The sequence below is a fragment of the Ovis canadensis genome, chromosome X (genome assembly GCF_042477335.2).
Source record: "Ovis canadensis isolate MfBH-ARS-UI-01 breed Bighorn chromosome X, ARS-UI_OviCan_v2, whole genome shotgun sequence".
NCBI lineage: Eukaryota > Metazoa > Chordata > Mammalia > Artiodactyla > Bovidae > Ovis > Ovis canadensis.
The window spans coordinates 14,662,508-14,678,921 of NC_091727.1; the positions used below are offsets into that span (position 1 = coordinate 14,662,508).

At 41.3% G+C, this 16,414-nt stretch overlaps 2 protein-coding genes across 5 annotated transcripts in view; one reads left to right on the forward strand and one right to left on the reverse strand.

Moving 5' to 3' along the window:
* Positions 1-16,414, reverse strand: part of PIR (pirin) — a 151,745-nt gene that overhangs the window by 107,196 nt on the left and 28,135 nt on the right. The window lies entirely within an intron of this gene.
* Positions 1,217-16,414, forward strand: part of BMX (BMX non-receptor tyrosine kinase) — a 46,101-nt gene continuing 30,903 nt past the window's right edge. For all 3 annotated transcript variants that reach the window (XM_070291347.1, XM_070291349.1, XM_070291348.1), the window contains exons 1-4: positions 1,217-1,387; positions 8,727-8,873; positions 9,877-9,981; positions 11,824-11,905. In XM_070291347.1, the coding sequence (XP_070147448.1) occupies positions 1,385-1,387; positions 8,727-8,873; positions 9,877-9,981; positions 11,824-11,905 (337 nt within the window). In that variant the 5' untranslated portion in view covers positions 1,217-1,384. The remainder of the gene's footprint in view (positions 1,388-8,726; positions 8,874-9,876; positions 9,982-11,823; positions 11,906-16,414) is intronic.

The following is a 16,414-nucleotide window of genomic DNA, read 5'->3' on the forward strand; positions in this document are numbered from 1 at the left end:
TCTGCATATAAGTTAAATAAGCAAGGTGACAACATACAGCCTTGACATACTCCTTTCCCAATTTGGAACCAGCTGTCCATAGCTGAGCCTAAAATAAATCATTAGGTTTATTACTGATTACATACAGTCAGTGTACACAGGAGAAGACAGTAAGATGAGTAAAGCCATGATGTTGTGACTCACAGACATAGAAAACAATCTTATGGTTCCCAAAAGGGAGGCAGGGGAGGGAGAAATTAGGAGTTTGGGATTAACAGATACACTTATATATAAAATAGATAAACAACAAGGGCCCACTGTATAGCACAGAGAATTTTACTCAATATCCTATAATAAACCATAATGGAAAAGAATTGGAAAAAGAATATATATATATATATATGTATGTATGTATAACTGAGGAAAGGAGACAACCTACTTTTGATAGGCGAAAACATCTGAATTCATTATGTCTTCTAGTGCTGCCATGCCTAGGCATTTGCACACCGCAAATGTTATTATTATAAACCATTTTCCTTTTAAATTCTCTTTATTGCCATATTCAGGCAATATTCTCCTGTCTCCTGACTCCTGTCTCCTCTCTTATCTCCTGTCTCCTCCTTCCTCTCTCCTGTACACCTGAAACTAACACAACATTGTAAATCAATGATACTGCAATAAAAATTTTTAATAAAAAATAAAGTTTAAATGTTGTGATGTCATAAATCATTAGAGTGATAATCATAAATCAGTCAAGTGATAATCACATTCTTTCATTGCCCTCTTGGTGCATGGTACATTAGCCAAACCCATCTCTATTCCATTTCTGGATTTCTTAAGCTGTGGAAATGGGCTTCTTTTTGGTCATTTGACCATCTGGCTCTCTCATACCCTCTCTAGCCTCCCTGGGTCCATTCTTGAGCTTAGTTTTCATTGCTTATTCTCTGCACACTTTGGCATTACCTCATGGTTTCCTGACTCGTGTGTGAGAGAAGTCAGCGTCACAAGCAGGCTTGGCCGAGATATTTTCTCCTGCTTTCCAGCACAGAGCTCTCCAAACAAAGACAGGTTATCACATGTACCCGAGAGCTGCCTGGGAAAAGCAGGAGCTGTAGTTATCAAAGTTGGAACCTGTATGAAATATGCTTTTGTCTCCGTTTTTGTTGCGCTCAATCAGGTCAACAAGTGTTGGCTAAGCGTTGAGCGTGGTTTCCTGTGGGATTGTGTAAGGCCTTGCAGGACAATAGACATTTGGGGGGCACTGAGTAATGTGGCCATTTCTGACTTTGCAGCCGGGACAATGTGAGGCAGTTTGCTGCTGCTGGAAGGAGGACAGCTGGGGCTGTGTTCCTGCAAGAGCAGAGCAACCTCACAGCCGTGGCCCTGGGCAGCAGGACCAGCCAAAATGGTGCGTGTAAGCGGCAAGTGGCTACAAAATAGGTTTGCATCTGGGTGTTGTAGACCCTGAAGTTCACAGACGGGGTGGAGAGGGGAGCGCTTTAAGAAAAATACTGCAAAATTATGAATGTGACATTGATGGGGCTCTTTGGTGGGATCATGTCGTTCAGGGGCCTGCTATAGGAAATTCACTGGAAATTCCCTCCTAGTTCAACATCATGGAAACTGTCAGGTTGTGTGTACATCACCATTGGCTTGATCTGGCTTTGTGTCGCTTCCTCTGCTGATTTTCTCCATACTATTCTTTAGCCATTGCCTTTCCAGGACTTTTTTTCTTCCTTTAGTTGTTTTTTTAAATTGAACTATAGTTAATTTACAATGTTGTATTAGTTTCAGGTGTACAATAAAATGATTCATATATATATATATATATGTAGTTTTTCAGATTCTTTTCCTTTATAGGCCCTTCCATGACTTTTCATACTGGCTTCATAACTAGTCCTGAAAAGATAAAGAAATGTTAGTCAAGCCTTCTTTTATTTACCTGTGTTTTTTGATGTTATTGTAGCTATGAGTATCTGTTCTTAGCTTCCTGAAGTCTCCCTAATTCAGGGGTCTGGGGTATTTTAGATGGAGGTAGAAGGTGGGAGGGAGGTGAACCACACAGTTGCAGCCAAATTCATAGAATTTTGAAAGTTCTCATGGACCCAGATGGTTTCATTGGGTTTAAAAAGTTGTACAACTATAATGTAGTCTAGGTCAGTGTTTTTCAAACTCTCTTGTGCACATAAGTCACCTGGGGATCTTGCTAAAATGCAGATTCTGATGTACTGGGGCTGGGGTGCAATCTAAGAGTGTGAATTTAAAACCAGCTCCCAGGGTATGTTGATGCTACCTGTCCATGGACCACACTTTGAATAACATCCAAATATTGATTTGTTAGAAATCTGGTGGCACAAATACACAGTCCATCTGATTTTAAGGTAACCAGTCCCTGGGCTGAATTGTAACAGACCCACAGAGCAGGTGCTTGTTGACTAGAGAAGGCATGGGGAATCTTCTTCCCAATACCTCATATCCCTGGGGGGGCGGCACCAGGGGCGCTGGGGGAAGAGGGGTGAGGCTTGAAATTTATGTTGAAGGTCATCTCACTGTCTCCAGTTTTTAAACTTCACTATGATCTTCTGAAAAATTTCACCTATGGAGTGATGAGAGGAAGGGGTACAGGTTTCTGGAACACCTACTAGGGTGCTAGGCATGATACTGCCGTTTTCTCTCGACTCCTCATAATCCTTCGAGGTAGTTATTGTTTTACTCCCTTTACAGATAGGGAAGCTGAGGTTTAGCAGGGTTAAGTAACATGCCACATTGCACAGAGAGAGGGCAAGGATTTGAACCCACCAAAGCCTGGTGCTTTTGTCCACATCAACCTGTATCCTTAGCAGTGTAATGTGTTAAACAAATTCAGCATGAGGTATTAGGATGTGGATTTAGCACTTTTGGCTTTTTTCCTAAGGAAGGTGCCCAGAAGGGTGTCCTGGGCAGAGGGGAGGGAGCAGAAGGAAAGAGGTTGCTGAGGAGAAGGAAGAGTTTAGCAAAGCTCTATGAGGCACTGAAGACGAAATTTCACACCTAAAGCAAATATTAGCTCCAACAGGAAAGACACTGGCATTCTCATCTTCTTTGTCTAAAAATGGCTTCACAAAGTGTGTAGTTTTCAAAAATTCATTTTGGAGCAACCAAAGTATGGTGTTTCAAACTGCTGGATTCAAGTGTCACTATTAAAGGATTTCTGTCCATGTCATGCCAAGATCAGTTGTAACTTTCTCTTGCCTGCAAAACATCACATGAAATGCGGACCTGGCAGCTTCTGCGGGGTGCTTCCCAGGTGGCACAGTGGTTAAGATACGTAGTTTCCGTGGAGCCAGTATTCATCTCAGGACAGGGTCTTAAGAGTTGTATTTTTCAATCACTTTACCTGATTCTGAGTTAAGCTTTCTGTTCCCGTTTAACTTACCATCATTTTTTTTTCCAGCAATTTAGCGGGAAGATAAGCAGGCCTGGCCTTGGGCAAACAGTGGAAGATCAAGTTTGTCACAGGTCTAGCCATTTTGGGTCCCAGTCTGCACTTGGAGCGTCTTCCCTTTCCTTCCCGCCCTCCCTCCTCCACTGCTTTCACACGCTAGGTATTATTTTAATATCCTGACACCTATCAAAATCTTTAGGTAAATGACATGCAAAGTAAAAGAGGATAACTAAATCAAATAAAGGGGTAAGAAACTGCTACCTTCACCTCTCAATTCTAAAAACTAAAGCTTTAAAGGCACCATCCCGAGCCAGTCAGGAAATACACACATTGGTTTCAGGAACTATCCGACGGCCCCGTTTAATTGTACATACCTTTCTCCCTTCCTTTCCTGCTTCCTGCTCCACTTCTGCACCACTTAGAATTTATTCTAACTTCTGTGGTTGTATGTTCTTACCTATTTTCAAAATGTGGGCTAGAGTTTTGTTGTTTAACAGTGCTTTGGAGGTTCCTGCTGAAAGATTACTTAACGGGTCACATCTTTCTGGTATTTCCAATAAAAGGTCCCTTGTGTGGGTCTGGCAAGACTAAAATTGATGCCGAGTCCTACAATACTGAAGCTTAAGCAAGGGTATCATATGTTTAGCTGAACACATAGATGTTTTAGCATATTTATTGCCATGAAGGGGTGGGCAGTGTCCCAGGCATGACACCAGTGATCTGTCTCCCTGGGCTGTGTCTCTCAAGTCACACTGCTGCGATTCTGGCTAAGTCACCTAAGCTGTTGGGGCTCAGTGTTGCTTCTGAAAAATGACTTAGAGGGTTTCTACCACCTTTGATACCCTGTGGCCACCTCCCTTGGAGAAGGCAGTGGCACCCCACTCCAGTACTCTTGCCTGGAAAATCCCATGGACGGAGGAGCCTGGTAGGCTGCAGTCCATGAGGTCGCTGAGGGTCGGACACAACTGAGCAACTTCACTTTCACTTTTCACTTTCATGCATTGGAGCAGGAAGTGGCAACCCACTCCAGTGTTCTTGCCTGGAGAATCCCAGGGATGGCAGAGCCTGGTGGGCTGCCATCTATAGGGTCGCACAGAGTCGGACACGACTGAGGTGACTTAGCAGCTAGCTCCCTACATTTAGGTTAGAGTGTTCTCTGATTAGGAGGATTACACAGCTGGCATGTTCTTCTCTATCATCAGTGTTATGGTCAAGAATATGGGCTCTGCATATACACAGAAAACAAACTTCTGGTTACTAAAGGGGGAAAGGGGAGAGGAGGGATACATTAGGGGCTTGGGATTAACAGATCACACTAATATATATGAAACAGAGAACCACCAAGGACCTACTGTATAGCACAGGGAACTCTACTCAATATTGTGTAATAACCTCTAAGGGAAAAGAATCTGAAAACAATATGCATGTGTGTATTTTATATATATATATATACACATGTCTGGTTAATTCAGCATGCACCTTTTATGCATTAAAGGTTACACATGGTTGCTGACTTCCTTACAATACTGATTTCTTCCAGGTTTTCTTTTCTGCCTCCCCTGCACTTTAATCTTCCTAGTTTCATGTGTTTATGGAAATAGGCAGCCTGAACTATTTGGTAAGCAAATTGATGCATCTATTCTATGTAGGTACTGATATACGAGTATCCAGCCAAATCCCACCAGCTTCTCTATGGAAATAGATCTCTGGTTTCTAGCATTAGGATCGAATTTTCTTCTGTTTAGTTTCTTTTTAAACCTTCCCAAATGAATTTTCCTTAAATGTGGGTGGAGAGACCTGACTTTGCTAGTCGCTGGAGAGGTAGCTGAGTCAACAGTGGTCCCAGAGCCCTGTTGACTTATTGTGCTAATACAAGATGGGAGACATGCTATTTCTAAAAATTAGTCCTCACCATAGAAATGCCTCCAACTTAGAATCTATGCTAATCTCAGAAAAGAGGGAAGTACAAGGAAGGGACAGAAGAAAACAGAAGGAGAAAGGCTGGTTCAAACTTGATCAGGAATCAGGTTTTGTCTCAGAAGAAAGTGATCAGGAGGTGAAAAAAGTGTGAGTCATCCAAACAGGGTTCTTTAAGTTTGTTAAGATGCTCGGAGTCCAGCTTAGGGAGTGGAACTTTGAAGGACATCAAAAGCAGGTGGCTCCGGGTGTTTATGACATGAGAATCATGGATTACAGACACATATGTACAGCATGTGAACTCATTTTTGTGAAAAGAAACAACTGCCTATGTAATTTGAAAAAAAATCTAGAGGTATATTCACCAAAATGTTAAGTTTCCTTTTGCTTGTCTGTACTTCTTGGTTTTGCTGAATAAACACATATTCATATGATTTTAAAAATGAAAGCCAAAAAATTCACAAAGGTTAGGATTCGGAATAAACATTTTTGTTAAAATTTGACAAATTATATTCCATCAGATGCAACAATGTGTATAAATTCTTGGAGTTGTATTAGAAAATGTTCCGGAGGACTTGGTACCTTCCTTTCTAGTCAATGTCCTTCTTCCCTTCAATATACAGAAGAGATTTTGTGAATTTCATTTGTCAATGGTTTCTGTGGTTCATTATACTAACTTTTTAGATAAAATTCCCCAAGAAAGCATCTTTCATGTGATAAATGTGCAAATTCCAAAAACAGAAAAGCATGTGTATCACATGTAGTACCAGGAAGGGCTGTTCACTACCTTGGACATTGGAATTTGCATTTTTAAAACAGTGCTTTTTTTTTTTTTTTGAGTTTGTGGGATGTTATTTCCCTGATCAGGAATCAAACTCTGGTCCCCAGCAGTGAGAACATGGAATCTTAACGACTAGACCACCAGGGAATCCCCTAAAACAGTGCTCTTAATTTTACACATTGATTCAGCATCTGAAATAAATGTTGCAACATTAACTTTGTATTCAACTAACCACCACATCTATCTAACTACCACATCTATTTAACTACGACTCTACTTTGAGGAAGAATGTTTCAGGTGTGGATATAAAAGATCTTTGACAGTTTTCACAGTGTTCTCTTTCTGCTTTGTTAATTTTTTTCATGGAGAAATTTAAAAGGCAAAAGTTCTCTGCACCTCTGACCAGTATGATATGGCTCCTCCAAAGCGGACTTTAACAAAAAGTAGACCCTTCATAGTTTTAGTAAGTCTTCAAGTGAATTCTCTTCCAGCCATAGGCTATAGGTGTAGAAAATAATCTTATCTGAACAGGCGTATGTGCAGACTTTATCATGGAGGCAAAGGTGAAAGAAAGATGTGATCCCTGCCTTCCCAGATCCGGCTGGGTTTACTGCACCCCAATCTCTGCCTCATTTTTGAGTCCAAGGCAAACAAACCAGTGACCATGGAGAATAGCACTCAAAGGAATTATACTTTTCTTCCAGATAAAACAATATTCAAAGTAAAAAGTTACAAAGACTTTACTATATTTAACGGATAAGATTACTACTTCTGCCTAAGAGAAAAGCAATACCCTTGGAGAATGTTGCTGCTGCTGCTGCTAAGTCGCTTCAGTCGTGTCCGACTCTGTGCGACCCCATAGACAGCAGCCCACCAGGCTCCCCCGTCCCTGGGATTCTCCAGGCAAGAACACTGGAGTGGGTTGCCATTTCCTTCTCCAATGCATGAAGGTGAAAAGAGAAAGTGAAGTCGCTCAGTCGTGTCTGACTCTTCGAGACCCCATGGACTGTAGCCTACCAGGCTCCTCTGTCCATGGGATTTTCCAGGCAAGAGTGGGGTGCCATTGCCTTCTCCATGGAGAACGTTAGAGGGATTCATAAGTAATCGCCTGATCCATGTATGATAAATGACAAAAGCTGAGTTGCTTGATTCCCATTTTTAGAGTGGCGTGGCCTATGTCAGGAGGGAAGCTGTCTGGGCCTGAGATAGTTTATTCTATATCAAGCTGAGTTTCTCAGTCTCCCTTTCTTCCACTCCCCTACCACACTGGGCCCATCATACTCCAGGGCCATGCCCGTTAGTGATTGGATGGGTTCACTTGGCATCTGCCTCCATCCAGACAGAGCAATGTCTGTGTGGCTGCTTCCTGATCAAGTGATGAATTGGATGCAAATACCTTCTTTTTAATGCATGACCCTGGCATAGCCAGAAGGAATATGAGTGGGGTGCCTCAGAGCAGTGACTTTTCAGAGCAGTGACTTTTTGCCTAGAGCTTGAGAGTTAAAGACGTAGAAGCACACTTCTTCGGCTCTATCAAAATTAAGGTGAGTAAAGTTAATTACCTTCAGATTATCAGCAAACAAAAAAGATAGTAATGATTGGGCATCTGACTGCTAAGAACCATGTGATTTCACAAAACAAAGAAGAACATAAGGAAGTTGTTCTCTTGTGACTGACTGCTTAGCGTTCCTTTTCATTACCAGACCTGGTATCAGACAGAGGGTTGAAGCAACAACAGAAATCAGAAAATGCATTCATTTTCCAGAAATAGCTTAACTTTTAATGTTTTATGCAGTTCTGGAAGAAAAAGCAAGAGTATTTTTAGCTTATGAAGCACCAATTCTTTCAGTTCTTTTACATCTCTCTTGATAACTTTTGAAAAAGTTTAATGCTCAGAAATAGTGAAAATTATACCCATGTCCTTTATGCTAAAGATTGATCATGTTCAGGGGTTGTGGTGTCATTCACCAACAATATCAGAGCCTCACAGTAGTTTGGATAATTTGGTCCAACAATTGACCCCATTGGTGGAGGGAAATTTCAGTTGATCAGTTATTTCAAACATGGTGAACTGTCAAGAGTTGAAATTTTTAAAAGTTGGATGGTATTCAATTCAATTCAACAAATGTCCATAGAATACTTTAGGAAAAAGGAGAATTTTGATGTGGTGGTCTGGAGGGTAGTGTGAAGATGCTGAATGTATGATCCAAAGTGGGGGGTGAGCACACATAAAAATGATATTAAAAATCAACATATTTATACAAGTCACAGCCAAGGCAGTAGGAAAGAAGTGCAGGTATGTGTGCATTTAAGTGTGCTTCATTCCATTTCCTCTGTAGTTCTAAATCTAATTTTTTAAAACTAAGAGGGCGACAGAGGTTGACATGGTTAGATAGCATCACCGACTCAGAGGACATGAATCTAAGCAAACTCTGGAAGATAATGAAAGGACAGGGAAGCCTGGTGTGCTGGAGTCCATGGGGTCGCAAAGAGTCGGACATGACTTAGTGACTGAACAACAATACTATCCCTTAACAAGAAATAGTTGAATAAAAATCATGAAAGCTAAAAGAGAACCTAGCCAGATGTTGCTAACACTCATTTTAATCACTTTCTTTTATTTAGGACGACAATATGGACACAAAATCCATTCTAGAAGAACTTCTTCTCAAAAGGTCACAGCAAAAGAAGAAAATGTCACCCAATAATTACAAAGAGCGGCTTTTTGTTTTAACCAAAACAAACCTCTCCTACTATGAATATGACAAAATGGTAAGACTCTTATTTATTCCATTGTTTTTATACTACTTATTTTTAAGTCTCCACAAAGTGCTTAATATAAGGAAACAGATTTCTCAGCTTACACAGTAAAAACCAACTTGTACTCTCTTATCCCATTGTCTTTTCTTAACCAAGTTATAATTAATTCAAGATACCAGTGTTAGTCACTCAGTCGTGTCTGACTCTTTGTGACCCCATGGACTGTAGCCCGCCAGGCTCCTCTGTCCATGGAATTTTCCAGGCAAGAATACTGGAGTGTGTAGCCTTGTGTGCTGGACTCCATGGGGTCGCAAAGAGTCGGACATGACTTAGTGACTGAACAACCAGGGGATCTTTCCCACCCAGGGATTGAACCCGGGTCTCCTGCACTGCAGGCAGATTCTTTACCATCTGAGCCACCAGTGAAACCCATAATTCAAAATAAAGGATTTTTCAAACATTGGTTAACTTTATTAAGGAAAAGTGTAACTTTAGAAGACTGATTCTCAACTGAGGGTGATTTTTCCCCCTAAAGGACACTCAGCAATGGCTAGGACCATTTTTGGTTGGTTGCCGTCACTGAAGGTGGAAGACAGTTTGCTATTGGCGTCTCCTGGGTGGAAATAAGAGTATTTATATGCAGCTGAGAAATCTATCATGGTAGAAATACTGAAATACTATCATAAAATTGAAAAATGAAAACGCATTGTGGAGTTAAACCTTGATGTTACTGAGTAGATTAACCATATGGTAGGTGATTTGAAATGTGTTTCAAGATTATCAAATAATTAAGTGCTGCTTGAAGACTTGCTTTGGGGGAATTTAATTATGTCTACACTCGAAGAATATATTATGTTGTCATTGAATTTTTACTATTATGGAATAATTGGAACGATTTTCACATGCTCAAGTCATCTCACAATCTCTCCCTCCTAAGCATAACCTTAACTTTATGCATTTCTTTGTGTGCCACTGTATATCACATGAGGCATCTTATATTTTCCTTTTAATTTAGAAAAGAGGCAGCAGAAAAGGATCGATTGAGATTAAGAAAATCAGATGTGTGGAGAAAGTCAATCTTGAGGAGCAGACCCCTGTGGAGAGACAGTACCCATTCCAGGTAAGGGGAAAGATAACATTCCATTGGATGGGTGGCTGTTCTTTTAGTATTTTCTACTATGAACTCAGTATTGAGGGGATAAATAAAGACACTGCAAAATGGTTCATTAAGATGATGGCGTGTGCTTATATTTATGTAACCATAGACAGCATTCTCAACCTCTCTCTCTGAATTTGTAACACCCCCAAATGGGAGTTGGGCAGTTTACTAAAATTCAATCCACCAAACTCCCTTCCCTAGAGGGAGAGAACGATAGATGAGTGTGTAAGCCTCAGTGGTCTGACTTGCCTTGGGGTCTGATGATCTCTTTTATCCAAAATTGCAGAGCATTTCCATTACACTGCAAGGTACTAGGCACACTGTCAGGAATAAAATGCCATTCCTGTCCCCAAGGCATTTACAGAGCCTTAGGCAGCGTACCCATGGTGTCCCAGAAAGCAGAAGCTGCACTCCTCACTCCAAGAGGTCAGGGAGACTTCCTGCTGGAGGTGATACTTGGGTTGGGAAAAACAATGGGGTTTAGCCCAGCAAAAACAGGAGGGCAGCAAAGCCAAAGAAATAGCAGATGTCAAGGCACTGGTAGGGGGAACAGTATGGCATGTTTAGAGAGATCCAGATGGTGCTTAGAATTAAGCAGCCCAGTGAAAGAGTGACAGGTGGGTCTGGAAAGGTGGGCCGGGCCATATCATGAATGGCTGCTAAGGAGTTAGAGTTTTACCCTCAAGTATTTCAAACACTGACCTGCTGTGAAGACTGTGCCTACAGTACAGGTGGAAATGGCTTGATCTAACAGCTTCCCTCCTTTTATTATATTAGGAATATTTATCAATCTGCTCTAAAGACAGACAGACTGTCCTTCCAATGGTCAGATTACCCTGTGCTAGTATGAGGGAACAACGGCCAAAAATGAAATAAAATAAAATAATCCAGTCAGTGAACAACCCATATTTCCAACTTAAAAAAAAAAAGAACATTACTCAGTTGGGAGAAACCAGGGGGAGTATGTGCTCATGGCAGAAGCTCTGAAATGAATATCACCATGGCATGGAATACTCAAAAGTACACTGGCTTTGATGCCCCACAAATATTCTCAACCTCTGAGTTTGTTTCCTCATTTGCAGTGGGCATAATCTCATATTTTTGTAGAGTTGAAAGGGAATAAAAATGTTAAACTGTCTAGAAAAGAGCATAAATGCAATGTATTGTTTACCCACAAAAGCTGAATAAACTAGAGAAGGATCTGGGCAAGACATTAGAATGTTCACACATCTCACCGAATGTCTTAAAAAACAGAAAAATGTTTATCCTGGGGACTCCCAAGGTGGGACATGACCATAGGGAGTCACATTTTAACCCAACATAAGCATGAGCTATATAATGATCAGAATGAAAGGAAACTGACCAGGATGACATAACAAAAGTAAAGGACATCCCATCCCTGAAGATATTTTCCAGAATAGAGCAGATAAACACTTTGCAGTAGGCTACAAAGAGAGTCATGCACTGGGTTGGTGGATGGACCAGAACACTCCTAAGACATCTGTAATGCCTAAGGCCTTATACTCTTATAATTCTCCACGGCTCGGGGATTCCTGCTGAGACCTCCATATTTGCTGCTAGATGCATCATTGCTGTGGTTTTCTGAAGTGTAAACATATTTGGGATAAAACATATTGAGGGGTAGAGGATAAAAATAACTAAATTTTAAAAATCTAAATCAGAGCTAATGTATATCATGTAATAAAACTCAATGTTTCTTTTGAATAACAAAAATTTTATAGTTGCACCAGAGTGAACTATAACACAGTTACATTGAAACACACCAAATATTTTTCTTTCCAGATTGTCTATAAAGATGGGCTTCTCTATGTGTATGCATCAAATGAAGAGAGCCGAAGTCAGTGGCTGAAAGCATTACAAAAAGGTACTTTTTTAAAAGTCATAAAAGGGAGTTGCTGACTGAGTTCTTTGAGACTTGGTGGAGAAAAGACGTGGCAATAAAAGGGCCTACTGCCAAGATAGAATCTGTTGATTTTCCTACCAGCCTCAGAGAATGTGCTGCACTCATCCTCGTTTTGCATTCTCTTTGTTACCTAGAGGAAGCCTGGGGATCTGATTCCCTTTCCTGCCTGATAGCACAGAGCTGGCCGTTGTGCGTTGTGCCATCCAGCAGCTGGGAGGAAGTCAGGCCACCTGCTCTCCACCCACTGTGCTTGCCTTTATCAGAGCAAAGTCTAGGTCCTCATGGGACTCTGGCAGCTCCTGTAGCTACTGTACTTTGGATGTTTATAGAAATTTATGTCTTAACACTTACAAAGTATTTATCGTTTGCCAGCTACTATGTCGAATAGCTGTAAAACACTCTCTTAGGTAATCCTCTTGACAACTCTATGGCAAGCAGTAATATTATTCTCTGTTTTCTGGATAAGTGAAGTTAAAAAGACATGGCCAACGTCAAATACCTAACTGCAAAGAACATATAACTCAATTACCCAAATCCAACTTTTAAACAATACAGTATAAATGCCAGGCAAAACTGGGAATTTGATGAAACATTTATTTAGTGATTCTTAGGCTGCCCTGGTAACATCCTTTGGCAGAAGAGAGAAAATTAATAGTAACTTGGCACTGTGATGTTTCTCCCTAGGATATTTTTATTTTAAAGAGGGGTAAAGGTGTAAGGACAATACTTAACTCAAACGAGGCGCTCTACTGGTAGAATTTAAGATATTAAGCTCCCAGAGGGGGATGATTTTGTTTAAGTTTTAGATTCAGGTTCTTTTTCACCACACCTCAAATTACAACACTTAGACATCCACCTGCTCTGCTGCTGCTGCTCAGTCGCTTCCGTCGTGTCTGACTCTGTGCGACCCCATAGATGGCAGCCCACCAGGCTCCGCCGTCCCTGGGATTCTCCAGGCAAGAACACTGGAGTGGGTTGCCATTTCCTTCTCCAATGGAGGAAAGCGAAAAGTGAAAGTGAAGTCGCTCAGTCGTGTCCGACTCTTAGCGACCCCATGGACTGCAGCCTACCAGGCTCCTCTGTCCATGGGATTTTCCAGGCAAGAGTACTGGAGTGGGTTACACCTACTCTATTTTGATGCAAATACATGCTTTTTCACTGCTAGGGCTTACTTTTCCCTTCATGTGAAAGGGTTTAGCATCCTATTATGTAGGAGAGGAGGTCCAGGGAGGAGAAAAGTCACCTTCTACCTGCCACCAGCTCGCTGAAGTGAGAAGGGCACCCTTCTTAGAGTCAGACTGTTCTGCTTTACTGTGTCATCTACAAAACCATCTAACACCTCTGGGTCTCAGTTTCCTGACCTGTAAAATAGGAGGTCAGTTTTCTTTTTTCTTTTCCTGGCGCAGTCACAAGCTACAAACGTATGACTCATAGATACAGTAAAGTGTCTGAGACTCAAACACAAGCCACTGTGTCATTTCGGGGCCTTCGGGAGGAACTCTAAGATGCTGCTTCCTATCCAGTCTTCTTTGCGGTGATTTGCCAGGGGCACTTGCTATGTAGACACTCACTGTGGAGCTATCTGTCATGCACTAGGGTCCTGTGTGGGTCTTTCTGGAACTATATATGCTAGGCAGGTTTGGATGGGCCCTGGGCAGCTCTGCTGCTGCTGCTAAGTCACTTCAGTCGTGTCCGACTCTGTGCGACTCTTCTCCAATGCATGAAAGTAAAAAGTGAAAGTGAAGTCGCTCAGTAGTATCTGACTCTGCGTGACCCCATGGACTGCAGCCTACCAGGCTCCTCTGTCCATGGGATTTTCCAGGCAAGAGTACTAGAGTGGGCTGCCATTGCCTTCTCTGCCTGGGCAGCTCATGTAAAGGCAAATGGAACATAAAAGGACAGCAGAAGAGAGAAGCAGAAGTGACTCTGGTAGCCTCTAAACTGAGAGAAAGCCCCTCTCACTAGGGCTGCCCTGTGCACAGTAAGCCCTTTGCACCACTTAGTGATGCTTTGGGACGCAGGTAAAAAGACACCACACAGCTGCTCAAACAAATACATGTTTGTTCCTCTTCCAAATCCAGAAGTAAACAGGCCCAGGGCTAGTGCAGCAGCTCAATGAAGTGAGCAGGAACACTGGCTCCTTCTAGAGTTCTGCTCTGCTACCCTTAGGGGCTCCCAGAAAGGCTCTGAGCTTTCCCAGAAACCTTTCTCTGCAAACTCTTGCTTGTGTTTCATTGGCCAAAACTGTGTCTCATGGCCATCTCTGTGTGAGAAGGAGGCTGGAAGACAGCATCTGGCTTTTCCAGCCTCTGCGATGGATGATAGCAAGAGAGAAGGTAGGTGAGATCAGCTGTCGGGGTGGCCAACCAATCTGCCACAGGAAAACAAAACGGTTCCCTCACTCAAATCCTTTCTCCTATGAAGTTTCCCTGATCTAGAATGACACCACACCCCACCCCCCATCCATGTCCCAACGTTTTTGTGTCTATTACTTGGCTCAGGCATTATAAACCGAGGTGGACATTGGTGACATGAAATTTCCCAGATGGTAACCTACATTGGGTTTGGGCTGATTCAGGAGTGTCAGCTACCATGGCTCTGACTTCAGCTGACCAGATGTGAATAAAGTGTTCCTTTCTTCCCAAAAATTAAAACTGAAGGGAGTTTGGCAGGGAAGTGAGCACGTGAGCATTGGAATATAGTGGAGCGAGCCTGGGTCTGAGTCTCAGATGTGCTAGGCCGTGAACTTGATCAGGCGACATCTGTGCCTCAGCTTACCTGACTCTGTGAGAGCCATGGTAGCCATAGCAGCTCCCCTCAAGTTCGCTGAGTAGTTAAATGAAGTGGTGCAAGTGAGGGGAAATATGTAAATGTGAAGTCCTATACACATTTTAATATATGAGTTTCTCTTACTGTCATTATTAGATGGTAGGAGTATTGCAACGTGGACTTCTGGACTTGATTGGAAAACAATTAGTTACCCAGGAAGCTAAATTCATGTAATAGGAAGTAATAGGAATTCTGGTACACAGAGACCAGGAGCTTACGGAGCAGAAAGGCATGCAATGTACCCAAGGAATTGCAATGACCATTAGGGACTAAGTTCAAGTACTAGTGTTTTGTAATCCTAACTTCTTTTGCTTTTTGTGACTTCTGTAATAATTTCCCTTTAATTCCCATTAATATTTGGTAAAGCTTTTTAATGCCAAATTTTTTAGCTAAGTTGAGTTGAATTAAACTAAGGAAATGATATCATTAAAGCCCACTGTTCACTGAGCACCTCCTCTGAGCCACACATTATGCCGGATGCTTTACATACATTGGCTCATCTCCTCCCAATGACCCAGCAAAGTAGATATTATTATTCCCAGACACTTCCTGGAGTCAGGGTTGTAAAGAAGGAGCATTGTTCTCCTGGTATCAAAATACGGAATCCTCAAGATGAATATAAAATCAAGAAGGAAGAAGGTTAAGTCACACCTAGACCAGCCCTCCCTACCTGGAGACTCTTCTTGAACTGTTCTCTACTAAGACCTTTTACGTTTCTCTGCTGCATTTTGAGAGAGGTGAATTTGTTGCAGACACAGTATTATACTCCAATATTGGAACTTCATTTCTTTGCATTTAACATTGCCCTATTCCCACATTTTTTTAAAATACACACATACTCCTAGAAAAGTAATCCCATATTCCTTAGTATTATATTCCCATCTAATCCTTTGTGGAAACAGGTCAAAAATCACAAAAGACAAAGAAGGGACAAGGAACTGTTCTAGACCAAGAAAACCTAGATAACTAAATGCCATATATGATTCTAGATTGGATCCTTGATCAGAAAAAAAGTGAATGTTTACAAAGGGTATTATTGGAAAAACAGGAAAAATTTTAAATGCAAAATGTATATTAAGTACTAGTATGGTATCAATGTTAAATTTCTTGAATTGATCATTGTATTGTGGTTATATAAGGGAATGTCCTTGTTAACAGAAGTTACATGCTAAAGTATTAATGGGTGACATTATTTAGGTCATGATATCTGCAACTTACTCTCAAATGGTTAAGCAAAATAATGATAAAATTTTAATAATATGTATGTAAAAAAAGAGACTAAGAAGAAACCAATGTGACAAACAGTTAAAATTAGGTGAGTCTGTGTGAAGCGTATATAGACATTTCCTTCACTGTCCTAGCAACTTTTCTGTACACTTGAAATGTTTCAAAATAAAAAGTGGAAGGGGGAGTATATGTTTATTGGAAATTTCTTTTCTTCTTGTTAAGATCTAGTCCTGCTCTCAAATCCTAACACCAAGCTGATGTGTATATATATTTTCTAGTAGGTATTTTTTTTAAGACTGATGTAAGTTATTGTGTGTTCTCACTATAAACATGGTTAGACTTTTCTCTTTGGCTTTTCAACTTCTGAGTGAAAGACTTACATCCTTTAGGAACCATTTGCTCTTAGGCTGGTTA